Genomic DNA, 22,745 nt, shown 5'->3' with positions numbered 1-22,745 from the left:
AGTTTGCTTTAGCATTTCTTGTGTTGGTTTTACATTTATTCCTTAACTCCTTATAAGCATTCCAGTCAGCAGCATCCTTTGTTTTACGGTATTTATTCCAGGCCTTGTCTCTTTGTTTGAATAAGTGTATGAGATCTCCCTTGATCCAAGGTAGATGTCGACCCTTGACCTTAATTGAAATAAAAGGAGCATGCTTGTTAATTATCTCGACAAACTCGGTATAGAAGAAATTCCACGCATCTTCAACAGATGGAATTAATTGAAATCTCTCCCAGTTTATGTTTATTATATCTTGAATGAAATGTTCAGGATTAATTTTGTTAAATTGTCTTACTTTAATCAATTTAGGAGGAAGACGAGGCACTTTGATTTTCCAAATACAAAAAACCATAGAGTGGTCACTAAAAGAGTCAGGTAAGACCCCAGATTGTAAAATTCTGCCAGGATGGGAAACTAAAATCCAGTCAAGCAAAGAGGAAGAGCTGGGACCGACTCTAGTGGGTTCAGTTATGAGTTGAGTTAGATTTATGCTGTTGAAGAGGTTCCGATCTTTTTGAGAGGAGCGATCCAGCCAATTAGAATTGAAGTCACCTAATATGATTTTTTCACTGGTACAATCTAAAGAATTAATGGTAGACAGGATACAATCAGTAGTTTCTGCTGAAGCAGATGGAGGTTTATAAATATTTCCAATGATTAGTCGTTTATTTTCATGAAAAATTATTTTAACGAAGAGGCATTCAAAATGCTGGGGATTCTCATTTGGAAGAACAAGTTCTGCAGTCAAATTTGAGGATACATATGTTAGGAGGCCCCCACCTCTTGAGCCTCTATCGTTCCTAAATTGAACATAATTATCGAGTTTGACTTCATCATCAGGAATATTACTGTTTAACCAAGTTTCAGACAAAGTGATTACATGGGGTTTATTATAGGTAAGCCAGGCTCTCAGTAAATCAATTTTAGGTGGTAAACTCCTAATGTTCAAATGAATGATATGCAGCCCTTTAGCACAATTCATTAATCCAAAATAACTGAGTAAACATGCATATGATGTGGAAGTAGAAATGCACACCAAGCATCATCACATGTTGTGGTTTGTAGCAGGCAGGGACAGGTGGTGAGAGAGGCAGAAGGAGAGCAACAAACACAAACATAAGCACACACACACACACACACACACATACATACACACACACACACACACACACACACACAGGACAGGAGAGCACATACGGCATTGCAGAAAGCACATATGGCACTAACCAAGTAAGTAATTATAATGTATATATATATATATATATATATATATTTTTTTTTTTTTAATTATTTTTAAAGAAAAAGGTTCTGAGCTCAGTCTACATGGCTCAGCATAATGCAGGTATATCAAAATGAAAGGTCCATGTCTACTAAAAGTAATATATTGGGCCTTTATGAGGCCATCAGATGACGACAAACAAAAATAAATTATTATTATTAATAATAATAATAATAATAATAATAATAATAATATGCTTCAACAGCTTCTTAGTTTATTAGCTACAACAACCAAAAGTATTCAGTAATTATTCTAAAATAAATATTTATAGGCGTCTATCATTCCCTGTTTACATAACTTAGAGATCAACCCATATTTTAGTGTTACGCCATTTTACGACACTTGTGATATGCTATACGGCAAACAGTAGTAAAGCAGCTGTCACTAGCATCGCCCGTCAACAATTTAGCAAAAAAGAAAACCAGAGAGAAAAAACAAAACAAAAAAAGGTTGCGACAAGGTTGCACATATGAAACATAAGACTCAATGCCAGTCCGATGAGAAAATAAGTTCACGAGGATGAGTCACAAAAGAATTCAAAAAGTTCATCAGCAGGTAGAGTGTTATGCTGGCACTGACACTATCGACTAGTCACCAGCCATCAGTCTGCGATATCAGAGTCAATGGAGGAGTTAATGGAGGAGAGTGCACCGAAGAATTTCTCCGCTTCACCAGGAGTATGAAAGAGATGTCTCTTACCAGCGTGGGTAACTCTCAACGTGCAGGGAAAGAGCAAGCCATATTCGATGTCCCGATCACGGAGCTTCTTCTTCACTGCATCAAACTCTCGGCGTCTCTGGACTACACCAGCGGAGAAGTCCGGATAAATATGGACTCGAACTACCTTCGAGGAGCCCTCTTGGTTCCCAGCCCTCGCTATGTACTGAAGGGGGTCCTTCTTGTCCCTGGCTAGTTTCATCACCTTCAGCTTGTCTTGAAAGTATTGAAACTTTACCAAGATCGGCCTGGGACCCTTGGCTTTAACGTTGTCCATGACACCAGTGCGATGACAGCGCTCAATCTTAGGAGGAACGGAGAAGTTTGCTTCACCTAGAAGCTGTGGAATCAGATGACTCATGAAGCCATGGATATCTTTGGCCTCAGCCTTCTCAGGTATGCCGACGAATCGTAGATTGGAGCGTCTGCTTCGGTTCTCGGCATCTTCAGTCCACGATTTAAGGTTGGTGTTTTCCTTTTCGAGCACCTTTACACGTTTGACCAGTTCTGTAATGTAATCTTCGTTTGAGCTTACTCTCTGCTGAATCTCATTGACCTGATCTCCGAGCATATGAAGGGAGTCATCGATATTCTTCAGACTGGGTCCAAGTGAGTCTATTTTGGAGTCGATGTGTGAAATCATGTCGAGTTTCATTTGCTGCATCATATCAAAGATACTTTGGAGGGTAACTGGTTCACCCATTGTAAGGGGCATCAGCGTTTCCACTTGCACAAAGAGAAGGGTATCCTTAGTGGACTTAGTAGACAAAATAGTTTAGCCAGTAGACTGGAGCTCATAACCCTCACTCACTCACGGCGGCCATCTTGGCAGGACGAAGAACATCCAACACTCTTCTTTAGCTGTAGCTTCATTAGGGACACACGGTTTATGGGCGATGTGAGTTGTGAAGGTGCATGGGTGGGCGTACTACCTAGGGAGCCAAAGAAGTCGTTCCCCAGGAAGGGGAAGCCCGGCCGGTTGGCCAGGACCAGCATCCTGAAGTCTGGGTGCATGGGGATGACGTTGGGCCTCGTCTGGGCCTCACGTGGGTCTACAACACGGGACGGAAGAATGTGCACACGCACGCACACACACACACACACACACTTAATTTAACTGATTTTGATTCAGTACTGGTACCAAACAACTTAAAAAAGTATCCACAAAATAATCTCTATTGTGGTACGAAGCTTCTTACTCAAATCATCATTAAAGATAAACATAGGTAATGTACAATAAACCCAATAGTGTACTGCGACACAAAACTATTAAGTTGAATGACAATTTGTAATCAGAGTTAAAGATAGACTTTATTTTTAACCATGTATGTCACTTGCCATCAACAATTTGGCAGCAGGTTCAATCTCATCCTCTCTCTCTCGCTCAGTCGGCAGAAATAACCCTCTTGATTACCACCTGGAGCCCTGCTTCCCTACCGCTACAGCTTCCAGGTTGACGGAAAGTTGAACCCCAGCCACTTCACACCTCACCCCCACATCCCACTCGTCCCCCCTCTTCCATGTAGCATCTGCCTCTGGCTTTATTATTATTTTTACTATCCAACCTGAGCACTCTGGCGTGGAAGTGCGCAAACTAACAGTCCTAATCGCTTCCCTGACGTCCAGAGCCTGAGTTTACATTCCTCCGGTAAGAGGCTGCCTGTAACTAGTTGATCAGTGTGTGTGTGTGTGTGCGTGTGCGTGTGTGTGTAGATCCATTGGTTCCTGTCCATAAAGGCTTTTATCCTAATCCTTCAGGAGCCCGGGTTCCCATGCTGCCACTGCATGTGTTTTTCCTGGGGGACATCTAATCTTCTGAGCATCTACCTAATGGCCACACACACCTTTCCCTCCTGTCCAAAAACCCCGTCAGGGGACTCGGTGTCTCTGTCTCCCTGTCTATGTGTGTCTTTGTGTGAATGCATGTGTGCATGTTTGTGCATCTATTTGTGTGTGTGCGTCTGTTTCTATGTGTGTCCGTCGATGTCCGTCCGTCCGTGTGTGTGCCCGTGTGTGCGTGTGCGTGTGCGTGCACGCGTCTGTTTCTATGTGTCTGTGTGCGCACGTGTGCATCTGTGTTTGTTTATGTATGTGTGCGTGTGTGGGCGTCCATGAATGTGCGTCTACGTGTGTGCGTCTATGTGTGCGTGCATGCGTTTGTGTGTGTGTCTGTGCATCCATGTGTGCGTGTGCGTGTGCGTGTGCGTGTGTGTGTGTGTGTGTGTGTGTGTGTGTGTGTGTGTGTGTCTGTGCATCCATGTGTGCGTGTGTGTGTGTGTGCGTGCGTGCGTGCGTGTGTGCGTGTACCTGAGACGATTCTGCGTCCATCGGCCAGGATCATCTCTCCGCTCTCCACCAGGGTCTTCAGGATGCACGTGACGTTGGTCGGCGCCTTGTCCGCCTCGTCAATCACCAGGATGTGGCCCAGCTTCGCCGCTTTCACCTAGGAACGCACGCACAATGACACTCACTCAAGCAGAACCAGCTAACCACATAGGCTATGACTCTGTTTGTTTCCACACTGTTGAACTATGCTATATGTCATAACCTCTCTCTCTCTCCCTCTCTCTCTCTCTAAACCCACTCACTCTCATGTTCACAAAGACATAACCACCATAAAATGTTAAAGTTGTCTCGTATGTCCTTAAAGAAAGCTAACTTTTATTTTTAATCACAACAACCCATCTATCAGTCGTAAGCAGTTGGCCTTACATCGCTATCATCGACACCGATGGACCAATGTGTTTCTAGAGCTATTTTGTGTTACCAAGGGGTCTTATTATAACTGTACGCGGGTCCCACCAGTACCACTGAAGAAGAGACAGTGAACTAGTTTTCTAGGGATCGCAGGGGTATAATGGCTCCGGATAATTTCGATGATAGATGCCCATGGGACACCAGGGTTGATTAGCTAATGAGCCAAAGATGGAAAGAGAGCGAGAGAGAGAAACAGCAGGGAAACGGGAAAACGACCGTAGAGTACGTAGTGACTGAGAGCAGGAGGAGAACGAGGACAGTGGGGAGGCGTAACTCTGTCCTCATTTGACGCGGTGAGGCCTCAGTAAGAATAGCCCGGCGGTGAAGAGAGAGAGGGAGAAGCGTATCCTATTTGCTCTGTGCGAATTGTATCGGTCTTCCGTCCGGGAATACAAGTATGCAAAGCGGCGGGCGGGCGGGGGGGGGGGGGGGGGGGGGAGTTGAGAGAGTGGAGGGTGAGTGAGAGAGTATGCAGAGAAACCGTTCAAACTCTCTGGCTTATGCGGGTCGTATTGCGATGACATCCACAGTAAATGTCAGAGGAGTGACTTGGAATAACTTCAAAAACTAGGTCATATCGCTCCCCTCCATCTCCCCCTCCCTGTTATCCTCCTTCGTGCGCACATTATTTTCCCCATGTTGCCGGCCTCGCACAATATCTACTCTTCCAATGACAGCCGGTTTACTGGCAAAAGGCAAAAAATGGGGCTGACGCAAAGCAAAAGGGTTGTGCGCTGTTACGTCAATGCAGAGCACCCGGGACGACCGCTTTGACAGTCCGCCCTTCAACAAACAGTGTTACGTTGTAATAGTTCAGAGATTGTCCTCTTTATCACAGCAGTGTTTGTGCGCGTGCGTGTGCGTGTGTGCGTGTGTGTTGTTGTTGATGGTGACTGACCAGCGGCGAGTCGTCGTACACGATGATGCCGTCCCGGACGGACGTCTGCATGGTGAGGGTCTGGACCGTGGTGTCTCTGGAATTAGATCACATTTGCGAGGGGTCAGACACTGCCGTCCTCTCCCACCCTAAGAGGGTTGTTTGGATCGACAGCGATAACGCTTACGAGTACGGGAAAAAAACAACATGATTGATTCGGTACAAAAAAGGAACTTAAGAATTATCGGTAACCATATCTGGAACCTGTGCTTGATAAATGCATAGAAGTCGACTATATTGTGTTAGAAAGAAAAATTAGGAATAAAAATAGTATTCAAGGCTCCTTAGTTTCTGTTATCACAAGCGTTTGGTTTAATAGACTTTACCACTTTGTGAACTTGTCCAACTTAAAAGGTGACTGTTCAGTAAAGTCGACTTACTGAACATTTACTGAGCTCCAAATGTATTCACACCATGTCAAATAAGTCACAGGTATTCTGAAAATGGTACGCAGTTATTTTATCTTATTTTGTCCACGATGCTCAATAAACTTGCCTGCTTAACTCCCGAAAGGCTTTGAGAAAATATGAACGCATCAGACTGGGCACCTTGGCAAGCATCATAGCGTCAACCATTTGAACCCATTATATTAAACATTATATGCCCGGCGTGGCTCGACGTGGATCTGAAACCCTCTGACTTCCTCAACAGCACTTACATAAGACCCATTGATTGGTCGCAGAGTTGGTCAAATATCAGCCGACCGATATTTTCTTTGGTTGACCTTAGCCCTATTGATTAGCAATTACAAGCCTTTCACAATTGACCCTCTAGTGGGGCTGTGCACCCAGATGTATGATGTGTAGACCACACACACACACACACGTGATGTCACTACAGGGTAGATTGTGATATGGATCGTAACGGCTAATCCACATCACACCTTGGTGGTAAAATAGGGGACCTTTAATACTCATCGTAAACCAAACTAGCAGAGCAACGCCTTCTTTCTGCCCTCCTCTGTTGCCGTACAAGCTAGCCAGGAGAGCCAGGTAGGGGGGGGGCGGGGGGGAGATGCCCCAGTTAACTCAGACTACTGGCCAAGGTTTCTCTCTCTCTCTCTCTCTCTCTCTCTCGCTCTCGCTCTCTCTCATTCTGAGCCACATCTCTGCAGGCCGCCCGCGATCACGGGACTCCCTGCGGCGACGCTGCGCTGATCCAAATTCTTACTTCACCCGGTGCTAATATTAGCCTCTAAACAGGCCACAGCCCCCCCCCCCCCCACACACCCACACCCTACGTCGCCCTGTCCCGGTCCACTTTTGACTTTCCCAAACACTTTCGAAAAACTAATATACACACACCGCATACACAAATAAACCGAACTAGGCGTCCATGTGTGCATACGTCCAGATGTTTAGGGGCCAACTAAGAAGCAGAATGCGTAACAACTGGGGCCTCACTCCCTCCAGTCCTCTTTCTTGGGGGGGGGGGGGGGGGGGGTGCAGAGGTCATGGCAGACAGGGCAGCGATATCAACAAATCCTTCCCACAACCAGCAGAGATTGAATGCGAGATGGAGGCTCGCTCATCTTATCTGCCTCCGTCATATAATTAAGGGGAGAGGCGGGTGGGGGGGGGGGGGGGGGGGGGGGAATTAGATTGCTGTCCTGTCTGCTTGTTGCCGCCTGGTGAAGACCACCAATCAGGCACCACGGAATGACGGGTGTTAGAGGGTCATTTCATTGCACAGGGGTCAATATTCACAATCAGTGCCTGTGATTTAAAGCCTAGGATGCTAGCGTTCCGTGTGGACAGATTCTATCCTTTATGCTGCACATGCCACACGTCACGTATACACACGACATGTACATGTGTGTGTGTGTGTGTGTGTGTGTGTGTGTGTGTGTGTGTGTGTGTGTGTGTGTGTGTGTGTGTGTGTGTGTGTGTGTGTGTGTGTGTGTGTGTGTATATATATATATATATATATATATATATATATATATATATTTCACATTCTCCCTCTCGAGATAAACAGATAGTTTTTTGTGTTGTTGTAGATTTGGTCATGCATTGGAGATTGCGAGACCAGGTAAACCGTTTTTATTTTATTTTATTGATAATAAAATAAAAAATGCTTTGTTGAAATATGGGGTACAATTCATACCACAGTCCAACGGCCCTATGTCAACTCCTGAACATCATTCAACACTGTGTGTCCGGTAACACTTCATCCTGGCGTGCAAAGTCCTTGTCTCCAATGAAATCATATTTCTCTATTTCTACGTAGCATGTCAACACGCTTTGTTCTTGGTGCACGGCTGAGCAGACGGTTCTTTATACTGAATAGCCCCCTAACACTACAACAACAACAACAACAACAACAAAAACACCACAGCCACATAGCGAGCCAGAGAGCCCTCAAGGAGAGTTCTCTTCATATTGCCTGTAAATGGCCTAGCCCCCATTATAGGTGATGATCTACTTCAGGTGTATGAAAGATGAAAAAATGACAGCAGAGACCATTACCTCAGTCAGGCATGCAATCCACTGACTAGGGTGGATGGGTGTTATTGCTCTGGAAGCCTGTGCTATTTAAAAAAAACCTTATGCATGCGTTTCACAAGCACAAAAAACAAGAAGGGCTCAGTGTGAACACAGCAGCCACAACCTAGCTGATTCAGTTCAAAGTCAAACACTGTGAGATTAAAATGAATTGTGAGGGTTCTAGGAAGGAGGGAGGGGGGGGGGCTGTAATCACCATGGTTACGACCAGTGATGACAACCTATGGCAACTTGTGATAGTATTTGTTTTGCTGGTAAACATCGTTTATTTTTATTTATTTTTTATCTATCACGCATTGCCTAACCCTCATCGACATCAACAGCTGGGCACGCACCATGGTGTGAGTCCTTTCTTTGTGTAGATGTACCTTCAACCACGAAAAGAACAGCACTGAAACACCAGGAACTCTCTCTGAAGAGATTTGCAAACTTTTACTGTTGCACTTTTCCTTGGTTTATATTAGTTTTCCTCACTTTTGGCTGTGGTAAACGTGTGTGCAAGTGTGTCGTGTTAGGGGAGGGGGGGGGGCGGGGGGTTCTGTTGTACCTGTGGAGCTGCAGGTACTCCCTGGGACGGTTCAGGAGATGCAGGAAGCGGTCCACCACTTTATTCTTGCCCACACCCTGCAAACACACACACACACACACACACACACACACACACACACACACACACACACACACACACACACACACACACACACACACACACACACACACACACACACACACACACACACACACTCGGTTCAACGGCGACACTCGAACGCAACTGAAATCGGCACCAAACAGAAACCGCCCTGCTGGTCTTGTTGCCGTGGCACCCGTCGAGCCAGAGGCGCGTGGCGTGCTGACGCCTCTGGCGGGGGCCGTTGACGGACTGGCGTTCTGACAGGAGACGGGCTCCCACGCGCCCCCCTGCGGAGACGGCCACCAGGGAGACAGCTGCTGACCGTCTGTCTTTGCGCCCGTCGCTCTGTTTACCTGCCGGCCAGTCCGTCCGTCTGTCAGCCCTGTTTGTTTGTCCATCGACTGACCGCCGTGCTGTAAACCGCTGTGACAGCTCCTCCTGGCCACTGCACGCCACCCACACATGGACCCCCGCTACAGCACTCACGGGACAGAGATCCACGCGAGTGGGTGTAGCCACAAGCATGCAGGCACGCACACACACACACACACTCGCGCACACACACCTAAAGTCTTTGTACAAGATACCCGGATCTCTCCCCCGCCTCAACAGGCCCTTAATAGCCAGGGCAAGGGCCCGGTGCGCCCCCCCCTCGAATTGGGGACCAGACCTGGCCTCACACCCCCGCCCCCGCCCCCACCCCCACCCCCACCCCCACCACCCAGTCAGCTGCGCTAGAGGCGGAGGGAAGGGGGATGAAATGAGGGCAAGCAGACCTTGTTTCATAACCTTCCTCCTCTCCCCATGCAGGGCTGTCAACGGTGGCCTACTTCCACAAGCCTGCCGCAGACTTTCTAGAGATGGGCAGCCTGCTGTGTCTGCTAACTTCAGCCGACGCCCCCTTACGTGATAAAAAAATAGAACCAGCACAAAAACTAAAATCCGTCCTTCTCATGAGGGGTGTCTAATTGTTACACATGTTCAATCCCATTTGGGGAATTTCAGAATGTGGCTCTTCCTCGAGGCCGAAGGAGATGCATTCTATTCAAATTCTAAATCAGGAAAATAAAGGGTTTTAAATGACAAGGCTCCGCCCACTCACCTGGTTTCCGACCAATAGAAGGTGTTCCCCTAGCAGGAAGTCTTTCAGCATGTCCTCCATCACCATCATGTGCTGCGGAGACAATCCGTCGTTGTTCATGTACCGGCTGACAAACACTTTTAATCAGTTACAGTTTGAGAGGGCCCTGGCGCATTTGTTCCTGGCCTACATGGCCAATGTGCTGAAGTAAAATAAATAAATACAGAAATGGGCCAACTCCCTCTCTGAAGGTAACTTTCAGCGACACAACATCTGGTTCGGGGGCTAAGCAGAAACTAGGAACTGCTTATTCTGCTCATTTCTCGTACTGTTGGCATCCAGGATGTCTCTCTCGTAAACAACTAAAAACAGGTCACCCAGAAATGGGCCAGGCGGTAAAAATAATTCCACCCCCTTTGCCTGTGCCCCATCTCTCCCTCCACCTTGCCCCCTCACAGACTCCAGAGGCCCCGGGTTTTATATATCCATCCGCACACGTTACAATTCCACATTTGGGGTCTGGCCCTCTGCAGCAGCACTGGAGTTGATTGGCACAGCCGGCGGCGGCGTTTCGGCGGCAGACTGAGACTGGCGTCCTGGGGGGGGACGTGTGGTGAGTGTACGAGGACCGCCCAGCAGAGACATCGCCCTTCTACACCCCCCCCGGGGGGGGGGGAAATGTCAGAACCATGTGATTTCTCATTCTACCCGAGCTCCCCTTGTCCGTCAAACGACTCAGGGATAGCATGGTGTATTAATAAATACATCACTAAATACAGTCATTTAGTTATATATATATATAAAAAAAATAAAACTATAATTAACTATTTCAATCAGAGAGGGATTAAAGACCAGAGGGAACAGAGCGTCTCAGACACGGTGCCGGTGCCTATTTTGAGGGAAAAGGTTGACACAGCCCTGGAAAGAAGGAGTTTGGTCATGTGGACTGGTGGAACATTGACACGTCTCGGGCTGCCATGACGACAGTAAGTAACATCGTTCTATGTTGTTGGCGGGGGGGGGGGGGGGGGGGCTGTGGAATGAGGATGTGAACGGACGGAGGCCGCAGTGAGCGCCGACCTGCTCGTTGTCGTAGAAGAGAACGTCGGGGACCTTCATCCTCTCGCCGGGGCTGTAGACGGGAGCGGACACGCTGCCGATGGTCAGCACGCCGTCCTCCACCGCACCTGAGGGGACCAGCACAGAGGCCCTCACTGGCACTGGCACAGACAGCATCGCTGTGTGTGCGTGTGTGTGTGTACACCCTATTGATGACAAGTCATGGGAATTGCCCGACTGGATGAGTGAGAGACGGGTGAGTTGAAGCGGGCGACTCTTACAGCTGAGGTCGGCTGTGGATCCAGCCGGCGCTGGGGTCTTCTGTATGGAGCAGTCGGAGAGATTCTTCTGTAGGGAGGCACGGGCCAGGCTGGGCAGGAACCTGGACGTTACACACACACACACACACACACACACACACACACACACACACACACACACACACACACACACACACACACACACACACACACACACACACACACACACACACACACACACACACACACACATTTTGTACAAGTGCACAGTCGGTAGTAGAACTATCTGCGTTCCAAATCGCTATACTTTTTCTTTTTACTCGTAGTACGTACTGCAGCTATCCTTACAGAGGGTGCGTATACGCGTGCGTGCGTGTGTGCGTGCGTGTGTACCTGGAGAGGCAGGCCTTGTTGACGGCGTGCTCGACGCTCTCCTCCGGGTACTGGGAGAGACGGCGGCAGACCCTCAACAGCTGTCGGGTAGAGAGGGAGGAGGCCAGGGACTTGGCCTGCACGCACACAGACACAGACACACACACACACACACACACACACGCTCTAGTAAACATGCGAGTGTGAATTGCCGGGGTACGTATAGGAATACACAAAGGTATGTGTTTAGATACCGTGGGGTCATTGGCCGCGCGCAGGCTGTGTGCGAGGTGCAGCAGCTGCTCTACGGCCTCTGTAGGGGCGTTGGGCGTCTGGGAGCGAGGGAGAGAGAAGCAGAGATTTGGATGGACGTGCATGCAATACATTCCAGTGTTTACTCACGTCTTCATTCATCCCTCCAAAATAACAAACACCCATTGCATTACCTAAGAGAGGGGTGATGATGATAATCATTATCATATCAGAGTAAAAAGTGTGATATAAAAGGTGGGATTTCCCTTGTGCCGTCGTTCAACCATGAGCCAGGGTGTGTGTGTGTGTGTGTGTGTGTGTGTGTGTGTGTGTGTGTGTGTGTGTGTGTGTGTGTGTGTGTGTGTGTGTGTGTGTGTGTGTGTGTGTGTGTGTGTGTGTGTGTGTGCGCGTGCGTGCGTGCGTTGCCGTTCAGGGTCTGCATTTCTGCTCACCAGTCCCTGGATGAGGCGGGCCTCCTCCGCCCGGCCCAGGGGACTGACTGAGTGGAACATGAACATGGTGAGCAGCTCGGGGCCCAACCACTGCTGGCTGCCCCCGGCCCCGCCGTGGACCCCCACCACGGGGGGCTCGGCCAGGGCCAGGATCCTGAACGACGGGTGGATGGGGAATATAGACCTGGAGGAAGGAGAAGGAGAATCAAACAACAAACCCCAATACAGTTACACATTTGTACCCACAAAAAGTTCAGCTGTGTTGTGCGTACGTGCGTGCGCTGGCTCTAACCATTGCCCGACTCTTGATACAGTGTGTGCCTGTTACTCGGCACCTGTTGATCTTAGAGACAATTGACCCACATTTATTATTCCAGCTCTATCAGGAACTTCCAACATCAGAGGAATAACGAAAGAGGATAAGCCGCACGACAACAAGCTATGCTAGTACGCGCACACGCACACACACACACACACACATTAACACTTTAATATGAACAGAGAGAGACACACACAAACACACACACACATACACACACATGCAGTGTGTGAGCCACAGGAGCAGAGGAAGAGGAAGTGGGCTTGTTTTCTTTCAGACGCCCCAGCCACAAACATCCTTCCTGCCAGCCAGCCAAGGTGGGGTTACAAGACACACGCACACATGCAGACGGGCTGACGTGCATTATAACCTTCAAGCTGTGCCAGTGTGCATACTCACTCACACTTCACAACAAGGGCTTAAAAATAATAATGCATTATCATGGTATTAAGATTGCACAAAATACCATTCAGTCTCGGCGTCTCGTTTGCAATAATCTTTCCAGGTCCAGGGCTTGATGTGGCTTGGCTGGCCTTTCCCACCAACTTTAAACTTAGTTCACCTCAAATACTCTCTGCAAGGCAAGACCTCCCCCTCCCTTTCTCTCTCTCTCTCTCTCTCTCCACTTTGGCCTGTTACCTCTCTCATTCACACTCCATGGCAGTCCCTCTCACATTCTCTTGCTCTTGCCCTCTTCCTGTTATGGTGGTCAAGCTGAAAGCAGCCATTGTTGTCATGTGCAGGGAGCACACATCTGTTCGGACAGATTTAGAGTTGACCTCTCCCACACATATACCACAATCCCCCTCACGGCTGAACTGTGCACACAACGGTTTATACCGTTTCTGAGGAGAGTTGGCGGTGAGGGCCATGTGTGTGTGTGCTTGTATGTGTGTGTGTGTGTGCACGCGCGCGCGCGCTTGTGCGTGTGTGTGTTTGCCCCGCCCTATCGCCTAACAATATTCAACAGACTGCGGGAGCTTGTCTCCATCTCTAGCTATGATAATATCATAGTCTTTTATCCACAGCTGACAAAATAACACATCAACATGTCTTGCCCTTTGTGTGAGGCGGTGTGTGTGTGTGTGTGTCTGTGATGTTGGATACGACCACCGACACATAACTCGTAAGTGCAAGAATTTGGGTTTACAAGACCAAAGGAGAATGACAAAACACAAAGCGTTGCATCTCACATCATCACATCTCACCAGGACGGCTGGCCAGGTTGTTGTTGCTCTGAACAACATGGACCTCGGCAAGTGATCTCTGAAAACAATCTCTGTTTGGTCACGGACATAGACCTGAGCCAGTGTAGCATGGATATTTGGCACGTGTAAATCACAAGGAAACTCCCAAACTGCTAGATGTGTGCTGGATAGATAGAGCAACGTTTGCTCTAGTCCACTGGGTAGGCTGGTAGACTGATCTATCTGGCACACCTCTAGATGGACACGGCCACTTGTGATGTCAGAAGAGGCCGACTTTCAAAACGGCTTGTAACAGCTAATCCCACTCACACCTGGTTGGTTTTGATTCTGTGACAGGGCTGCCGGCTGCCCTGTAAAACAACCCCTTCCATTCACGTTCCGAAAGCTGAGGACAGGTGTGTCTCATCAAGCCTTCTTCAGCAGGTGACCGGGTTATCACACCAGCCAATCAGAAGTTAAGCGTGCAACAGCAAGTGTTTAACCTAGGGAGGGAGTCACCCAGTTCAGACCAAGGTAGACGTGATGTTGGGGTTTACTTCTCCTTTAATATGACCCCCTGACCTCAGTGTGTGTGTGCGTGCGTGTGCATGCGCGTGCATACCGGTCCTGCAGCTCCTGGTCAGTCAGCTCCAGCTGCTCCTTCAGCGTCTGGTAGCGATCCCAGCGGAGGAGCCGAGTGCCGTCGTACAGGGACAGCTCGCGGTCGTGGAGGAGCCTGGAGGGCAGGGTGGTACAGCGCATTTGACTAAGTCTGTTGTACGCGTGTGAGTGTGCATGTGCGTGTGTGTTTTCCTGAGGCTCTGGAGGTTCAGACAGCACAGGGCGTGGAGAATGGTCCATTGTGTGAAGGTCTGCAACTCGTTTTCGGAGCTATAAAATATGTTATGTATTTATAATACATACAATATATATCAAAAGATGACAGGATTTTCAAGACCGCCTGTCCTGGTTGCTCTTCTTCTTTCCATTAGAACCAAGGCCTGATAAACATCGTCTTTGTATACAAGACCCTGAATGTGAGGGACCATCCTTCCTTCCTAGTAGTCCATTACTGACAGATGTTCTGTGTGTGTGTGTGTGTGTGTGTGTGTGTGTGTGTGTGTGTGTGTGTGTGTTTGACCGTGTGTGTGTGTGTGTGTGTGTGTGTGTGTGTGTCAGTGTGTTTGACCGTGTGTGTGTGTGTGTGTGTTTGACGTGTGTGTGTGAGACACTGTGTGTGTGTGTGTGTGTGTCAGTGTGTTTGACTGTGTGTGTGTGTGTGTGTGTGTGTGTGTTTGACCGTGTGTGTGTGAGACACTGTGTGTGTGTGTGTGTGTGTGTGTGTGTCAGTGTGTTTGACCATGTGTGTGTGACACTGTGTGTGTGTGTGTGTGTGTGTGTGTGTGTGACAGTGTGTTTGACCATGTGTCTGTGTCTGTGTGTGTGTGTGTGTGTGTGTGTGTGTGTGTGTGTGTGTGTGTGTGTGTGTGTGTGTGTGTGTGTGTGTGTGTGTGTGAGAGAGACACTGTGCGTGCGTGCGTGCGTGCGTGTGTCTACCTGGAGAGCACGGCCAGCGTGCCCAGGTTGACGCGGTGGATGCCGTCCAGCAGCAGCAGCTTGCCCTCCTGGGCGGCGGTAACCAACGGCGACGGCCGCCACGCCGTGTCGCCGCTGGGCAGCGTGTACCTCTGCTGGAGCAGGTCCCGACCCGTCATGTCCTGCGCGGCGCGCGTGTGTGTGTGCGTGTGCGTGTGTGTGTGTGTGTGTGGATGGCCGAATGGGGGGGGGGGGGAAGGGTATACAAGAGGAAGCAAGGACAGGAAAAAGAAAGGACAAAAAAAAAAAAGAAAACATCAAAAGTTACATTGTAAGCAAAACTAGCATCATGTCTGCTATAGTATTTAGGCATCGGAGCTGCAACCACAAAATGTGGACCCAATAGATAGAAGAAAAAAAATCACAAAATCATGGACATAATCGATGACATACACACACATGCCAATGACAAACACATTAACACTGTTGAGGCCGATTCAGCCTGTACGTAATCCTAACACCAGTGTAGGATTCGACCAAAGTAGTATAAGTTGTAAGTAGTAGTATACTAGTAACGTTGTGTTGTAACCGCTTGGTTACAACAGTCTACAGCTGCTGTGTGTGCAAAACGCAGCATGGTAGACCAGACGAGCAGAGTGAAGAAAGGCCCGCCGACCGCGCCCGGGTACATTCAGCAGCAGCAGAACCATAATTACTGTTATGAGCGACACCTGTTTGTCCTACGATGACACCTCTGCGGGAAAAGGGTCCGTCGTAGAATGGGATTAATTAAGTGAACGAGTAAAGCAGCCATTAGGGAAAGGAGCATGAGTCAAGAGAGCTACTAAAGCAAAAGAACAAGGGCAGATAGAGATAAAGGAGGGAGGCCATGGGGCCTGTATTTTCTCCTGTATTTGCTGACAGATATAATTCAAGAGAAGGTTTAATGGACGTTGAATAGACTGTCCCTGCTGGTTAAACATAAGTCTTACTGTTACTGTTATCGCTCAACCTGAGAAAACACCCTGGCTAATTTGTCCTCAGACGGATGGTGAATGCCTGTTAGGCTGGCTGCTTGATGCAACTGTTACACAAGAACAATTTTCTTCCAGGAGCAATGGAGCCAAAGCAGACACAGTACAACATTTAGGAAATGTTGTCAATACACACATCCTATTTTAAATGATGGCTCCGAGAACAAATACATAAACAAAATCTATGATTTCCGTCAGCGGGCTGAGAATTGCCAACGGCTTTCCCAAAACGGGATTTTCTTTTATAGCTGACATGACGGATTGCTTCATGCAGGAATTCCGCAATTCCCAGAGCCCAAGTAACCCCTGACCTCAGCCGGCTAAAAATAGCTGCGGCATGATGCATAAATACAAAAGCCCACAGCATTAAAACACACACAAGGAAGTCATTTCCTCCACTGTCCTTACCCAGCAGACTGCATTCCTGAGACTGACACACACACACACACACACACACACACACACACACACACACACACACACACACACACACACACACACACACACACACACACACACACACACACACACACACACACCCCTTGATCTCTCTAAGCATCAATGTCATTCAGGCAGAGAGTCCTGCTTCAGTCCAGGTACCTGAGATCAGAACCAGATGTGGGGAGTCATTGACCCCCCTCCTTACACATACATCCCTTCCTCCCCTCCTGTACAACCTCCATAAAACACACTCATCCCCGTGACCAGAGACAAAAGGGAGGGATATAATAGTGTTTTGGGACTCTTATTGGGTTATCTGGGAATCAGTCCCCCAGCGCAGCTTGTAACTAGGCAGAATCTGATTTGGACGTATTTAGATGTAACCACCATTTGGGTTCCTGCTGGCTCAGAGGTATTCCCTAAGCCCTGCTTAGTTTGGAGCCCCCCCCAGCCCCACACACATCACTCTTCCTATCAGGGGAGGGGGGGGGGTTGTCATGGAGGGAAAGGGTGGACCCCTCCCTTTGAGAATTAACAGCTCAAGGAACGCTGGAATGTTAACAATGTGGTCCATGCGTTCCTCCTTTTGCAATAAACTAGAGCTTTATGACAAATGCAGATGTGTGTGTTTGTGTGTGTGAAAATCTTTGTTCTTCACGACACACAATGTGTGTTTCTACTGAAATAATGATCATTTAAGCGCCATTGATTCACATTATTCACCTTTGATTTACTTGGATACGGTTCGATCAGAGTTGAGATTTTTTGAAATTATTTTCGGATTATTACAATTCGGATAATTTCTTTACAATTTAAACACTAGCAAGACTGTTCTGGAGGGAGTGCAGATGGGGGTGGTCTGTACCTGATAGAGCATGAGGGGCTCCATGCTGTATCCCAGTATCTCTGCAAACTCTCTGGCGATCACCGACTTCCCACATCCCTGAAGGAGACAAGGTGAAGCTCTTACCAAAGGTTCCAGCCTTGATTTGGCACATTTGTTTGGTTGTTTTGTTGTGTTTGCTACCTTGGCTCCAATCAGACAAATGTCTTTGACCATGTGCGATGTCATCATTTCAGCCAGCAACTGGGCCTGGCTTGGGGTACTGATGAAGGCGGGGCTACTGTTGGGTGGCCGCGGTTCATTGGTGCCGGCTGGGACCTGCAGCACCAATAGCAAGCAAGAATCAAACAAACAAGAGAGAATGTATTGAAACGGCTGCATCGCATGACAATATACTTTAGTATCTTAGTAGTTGTACCCTGCAAAATCATTGTACAAAAAACAAAGTGCAGGCTATTTTTAACTGCGGGACTGATTTGTTAATGATGGATGTGGATTTGATGAAAGGTCAGCGAAAAACAACCTCAAAACCGCATGACGCACGTTTCAGCTCCCTCCGAGCCAAAAGACTTCCAGCCACACATTAGTGGAAATCCCGGCCTCACAGGGGGCGAGGACTGGGCTGAGATCCACCCGTGTACCGCTAACTCTGGGAATATTCCCTTCTCTCGAAGGGGTGACTCAGCGAATCACCCCCCCGTTAAATGATGTTGAGTGACTGAGGAGCACGGAGACAGATAGGGAGCTAGACTCATGAGGAGGAGACGTGCGGTCCGCTCCAGACTTGAGGTCAGAGATTAGATAACGGGACGGCCAACTGATAGTCCTGGCTCCTGCTCCTGCTCCCTGTGTCCGGCTGACAATGGCCATTTCTGTCAAGATGCACGAACGGATGCGAACGGATGACGCGCCGTTTTTGTGGGGAAGAGCGGGCGGTACGTTGGAAGTTTGAGTAATGAGGTTTTCGTTGATGACCAAGAACGTCCAACATGTACAAAGTACAAACAGTTCTTTTATCTAGCTTAGCAAACGTCCAACTCCCCTGAAAATCTGGACTCTCTCACTGTTCTCATTTTCTCCCCTAAACCTTGTGGAGTGGGGCCTTCTGGGAAATGTAGTCAATAGGGTGATCTTTGACTGTTGTGTTACAGGTTGGATTTTACATGTTGACACATTTGCGGCCACTCTTCCCAGGTGTATACCTGAAAGGTGACCTCCTTGTCTGCGATCCTTAGCGTGACGTCTGCCTGGAATTCAGTGGTGGGAATGACGCTGGCCACATTGCTGGGAGCCGGTTGACCACGGTCATCCAGGAGCTCAAATCTCTGCAAAGCAATGCAACGTTACACACAGATGTGGGTGTCTGGGTGAGTGAAGGTAGGAGGGGCATTTGTCAAACATATCTAATTAATTATAAACCTATAATTAATATTGTACAATAATACATAATGGGGCACGAGTTGCAGTGTGTGTGTGTGTGTGTGCTTGTGTGTGTGTGTGTGTGTGTGTGTGTGTGTGTGTGTGTGTGTGTGTGTGTGTGTGTGTGTGTGTGTGTGTGTGTGTGTGTGTGTGTGTGTGTTTACACTGAGGACACCCTCCACGGCGGTGAGTCCCTCCTTTCCCAGCATGCTGTGGTAGGGATACAGCCTCTGCACCATCTGCTGGGATGCCAGCATGGGAAGGACATTCTGCAAGAAACGCAGAGATTTACTGACACATACACACAAAATTAGACATTTGGTGGACGGTTTTCTCCAACGTGTTTTGCAACACCATGAGGGCACGCATTCTAAAAAAAGACGAGTGGTCCTGGTCCGACTCGAACCCCCCCTTAACCCTGGCAGTGTTAATGTCATGCTCCGCCAGCGGAACTTGACAGGATCATTATTCTTATTCAGGAGTTATTGTTTGTTTTTCTTTTTTTCTCGCTGTGGTTTGCAGGTGCCACTCATAGGTGGCGGCTGTGGTTGTGGTTACTGAGGCTTGGTGTGTTCTGCTATAAGGAGACCGACGGCGGTGGCGCTGGCTTATGTTCACCTGGGAGACAGCGATGAAACATTTTCTTCCCCATGCAGCGTCAAAAGTGCTTTTTGTGTAAAGCTTTTTCTTTTGTTTGAAATGGTTTGAAATGGCAAAGCCATCCATGAGCTATTGCGTGAATGGCCCTGTGAGAATATCTATTTGAGGTTGACTGCATCTGCCTCTGTTTGAGACCATTTAGATTTAGGGACCCCTCCCGGCTCATTTCTGACCATTCAGGTCATCTCTTCCGTGATTGGTTCGGGGACTCGTGAATCTTGCCTGTGAATTACGGTATAATGATACCACACTTCTCAATGACGGAGAAAGGTAGGGAGGGAGGGAGTAGAAAGGGCAGCACTATTTTAGTTTGATTAGTTAAACTAAATCTGGCTCTCTTTCTGCCTTTTTTCTTCACAGCCTTCAAATCTCCCCTACAGCAGCTTTGATGGCTTCTGTGTTTACACACCCTGATGATCATGGTGTGGCAGCAATTGTTTTGTGGTTGACTTTTTTGCTTGTTTTCTCACCAGCACTTGGAGAGCGGAGGGCAGGTTGTCGACGGGGAAGTCTGGTAGGCCGAGCGTGGAAGACTCCTGGGAGCAGAGTGTGGTGGCCATGGACAGCAGCTGGGACACCCTGGAGAAGGAAGAAGCACAACGCACAGCCTTAGAAAATTACCCTTGACTTATACAGGAAAAAGAGAGCACTGAAAATGCTTAGACCCACAACGTAATATTAAGCAAGTAACATTAAAAATCTTTTCAAATTCATTATATATTGCGATAACATCACATCAAGGCAAACAGGAATATTATAGTCCATAATCACTCTCAGATATTGTCACAAAATGTCAGCCGTTTCTCGTGGAGCTTTCTGCTAAATAAACCAGCGGCAGGTGCCGCACGATCTAATTGGAAAGGGGAGAAGGGACGCACCTTTCAGGAGCGATGTGTGGTCCAGCCGCATACAGCAACTCCAACTGGTCCTGTTAGAAAAGATCCCAGAGGAAAGCCGTTACAAAGGATAATTGCAGGCTCTCCTCTTGAAAGTAGACTTTGTTCTTTTGACAGAGCAGCAACAACAGTAGCGGGATGAGTGCTGATCTGAAGAGGGCTGCGCTCTGACCTTGAAGGGCAGGTAGTAGATGTCTCTGGCCTGGAAGCGGGAACGGAGCGGGGGGTCTAGAGGGTTGCCCTTGTACTTGGGCACAGGAAGACCCAGTGCAATGACCCGGAAGTCCTCGCTGACGCGGACAATCTTCCAGGCGTCCATCTCCACTTTGGTGTGCTCCTGGAAATGCCAAACAGTTCTTTGTGTGAAAAACCAAAACGTATTGAACATTTATACTGTGTATTAGCTTGATTATAACCTATTTGTTTCATAATCACAATCCACTGCACATGTATATACTGTTAACAGTTCAAGTACAAATATATATGCAAGTAAGTAACTACGAAAGTACCATTAAATCTGTCACATCCATGACCACCTAAACATCAGTGAATCCCTTCCCCTGACCCATCCAGGTAGTTTTGCTTAAGACCAGATGACCCCTGGGCCTGACCCCTGGACCTCACCCCTGGGCCTCACCCCTGGGCCTCACCCCTGGGCCTCCCACCTGCGCCTCACCCCCCTGCCTCACCTGCAGCAGCTGGTCGTAGCGCTGGGAGGACATGAGGAAGCGTCCGTCCTCCAGCTGCATCTCGCGGTTTTCCAGCAGGTTGTTGAGCACCGGCAGCACGTTCCTCTCGGCCTTCTCCAGGCCCTCCAGCACCAGGATGCGGCCCTCGGTGGCCGCCCGCACGGCACACTGCGAGCGCGGGGCGGCAGGACCACTCAATCAACATTGAACAATCAATGCACAGAAAATCATTTAGGGAAATCGTTTGGCAGAGCAAAGGGCCGGGGGGGATGGTCTCGGAGGGAGGAGGCAACCATAAATGGATTGAGATACTTAAAAAAAGGAGACCTTTTATTTTAAGTACCGATCAATTGTGGGCCCCGGCAAATAATATCCCCCTGTTTAGCACCGGCCAACGGCTAAAAACAGTTACAAAAAAAAAGAAGAGTTTTCGCTGTACATCAAGCGTTACTACCCACGCGTCATTTAACAATGAGAGCTGACCATAAAGCCTTCCTGAGGATGTCCTCTACGTATTGTGTTAGGAAGGGCCTCCCAACCGCAGCGCAAAACAGTCTGTTCTGTTTTAGGAAAGGGCTCCTATTTTCTACCAACAGCACCACTGGATAAGCAACTTCTGTCGGGTTCGCCAAGTTTGTGAATGACCTCGAGTCTCTCTCACTGCTTGTGTGTGTGTGTGTGTGTGTGTGTGTGTGTGTGTGTGTGTGTGTGTGTGTGTGTGTGTGTGTGTGTGTGTGTCCCTGCATGTGCGGGCAACCACTGCGTGTGACCGTGCACATTTCTGCAGAAACCCAAATGGCCCGGTTGTGACGTCAAGAGACAGGAAAGCGTAGCTGTCTGGGGGCACCGCAGAGCCAGTAGCCATATAATTAGGTTAACATGTAAATACGTGGCAGGTTGTGTGGGGTGTGGAGCCATAAAGCTATAGTGGGACCAGATGCTCTATATTTAAACTACGCGTCCACTTTCAGCGCTGTGGGGCTGTAATCACATAATTGTTAGAAATGCGCGTGACGCAGTATGGCGAGAGGCAAAACCACAAGCTGGCCCGTTGTCTCCCTGGAAGAGACCAATGTACACCCGTCCCATGACAGACTCGCATCACCGGCTGACTTTTTCGATCCTTTGTACTCTTTAAGTAAACCTTCTCCCTGGGACAACCGGTAATAACCGAGGGATGATCGTGAGGTTTACCTTGAACAATTTTTTTTTCTGGATACAGAATAATCGTTTCTAAATGTGGGCTGATTATTAGGCTGATCTGCTTGGGCGGAGGTGGGGCGGAGCTGGGGTTGCGTGTTATAATAACTGCAGATCTGTGTCTATTTTGGAGCGTGTGGGTGGCCGAGGTTCGCCGTGAGACATGAAAAGCTGGCTGAC

The 22,745-nt window shown here is 48.4% G+C and overlaps 1 protein-coding gene across 1 annotated transcript in view; it reads right to left on the bottom strand.

Annotated features, from left to right (window-relative positions):
• Positions 1 to 22,745, bottom strand: part of vwa8 (von Willebrand factor A domain containing 8) — a gene marked incomplete at its 3' end in the record, with an annotated part of 49,189 nt that overhangs the window by 22,094 nt on the left and 4,350 nt on the right. Inside the window, exons 5-24 of the mRNA XM_084478896.1 lie at positions 21,366 to 21,533; positions 20,849 to 21,013; positions 20,659 to 20,708; positions 20,251 to 20,359; positions 19,285 to 19,389; positions 18,904 to 19,026; positions 17,885 to 18,019; positions 17,723 to 17,800; positions 15,404 to 15,564; positions 14,469 to 14,582; positions 12,341 to 12,524; positions 11,891 to 11,968; positions 11,658 to 11,773; positions 11,286 to 11,386; positions 11,026 to 11,132; positions 9,967 to 10,038; positions 8,781 to 8,857; positions 5,691 to 5,766; positions 4,343 to 4,478; positions 2,968 to 3,087 (exon numbers count right to left, since the gene is read on the bottom strand). Coding sequence (XP_084335022.1) covers positions 2,968 to 3,087; positions 4,343 to 4,478; positions 5,691 to 5,766; positions 8,781 to 8,857; positions 9,967 to 10,038; positions 11,026 to 11,132; positions 11,286 to 11,386; positions 11,658 to 11,773; positions 11,891 to 11,968; positions 12,341 to 12,524; positions 14,469 to 14,582; positions 15,404 to 15,564; positions 17,723 to 17,800; positions 17,885 to 18,019; positions 18,904 to 19,026; positions 19,285 to 19,389; positions 20,251 to 20,359; positions 20,659 to 20,708; positions 20,849 to 21,013; positions 21,366 to 21,533 — 2,275 coding nt within the window. The remainder of the gene's footprint in view (positions 1 to 2,967; positions 3,088 to 4,342; positions 4,479 to 5,690; positions 5,767 to 8,780; positions 8,858 to 9,966; positions 10,039 to 11,025; positions 11,133 to 11,285; positions 11,387 to 11,657; positions 11,774 to 11,890; positions 11,969 to 12,340; positions 12,525 to 14,468; positions 14,583 to 15,403; positions 15,565 to 17,722; positions 17,801 to 17,884; positions 18,020 to 18,903; positions 19,027 to 19,284; positions 19,390 to 20,250; positions 20,360 to 20,658; positions 20,709 to 20,848; positions 21,014 to 21,365; positions 21,534 to 22,745) is intronic.

Source organism: Micromesistius poutassou, assembly GCF_964030765.1.
Source record: "Micromesistius poutassou genome assembly, chromosome: 14".
Classification (NCBI taxonomy): domain Eukaryota; kingdom Metazoa; phylum Chordata; class Actinopteri; order Gadiformes; family Gadidae; genus Micromesistius; species Micromesistius poutassou.
The sequence above is the reverse complement of the archived record's forward strand: the minus strand, read 5'-3'. Positions and strand labels throughout refer to the sequence as shown.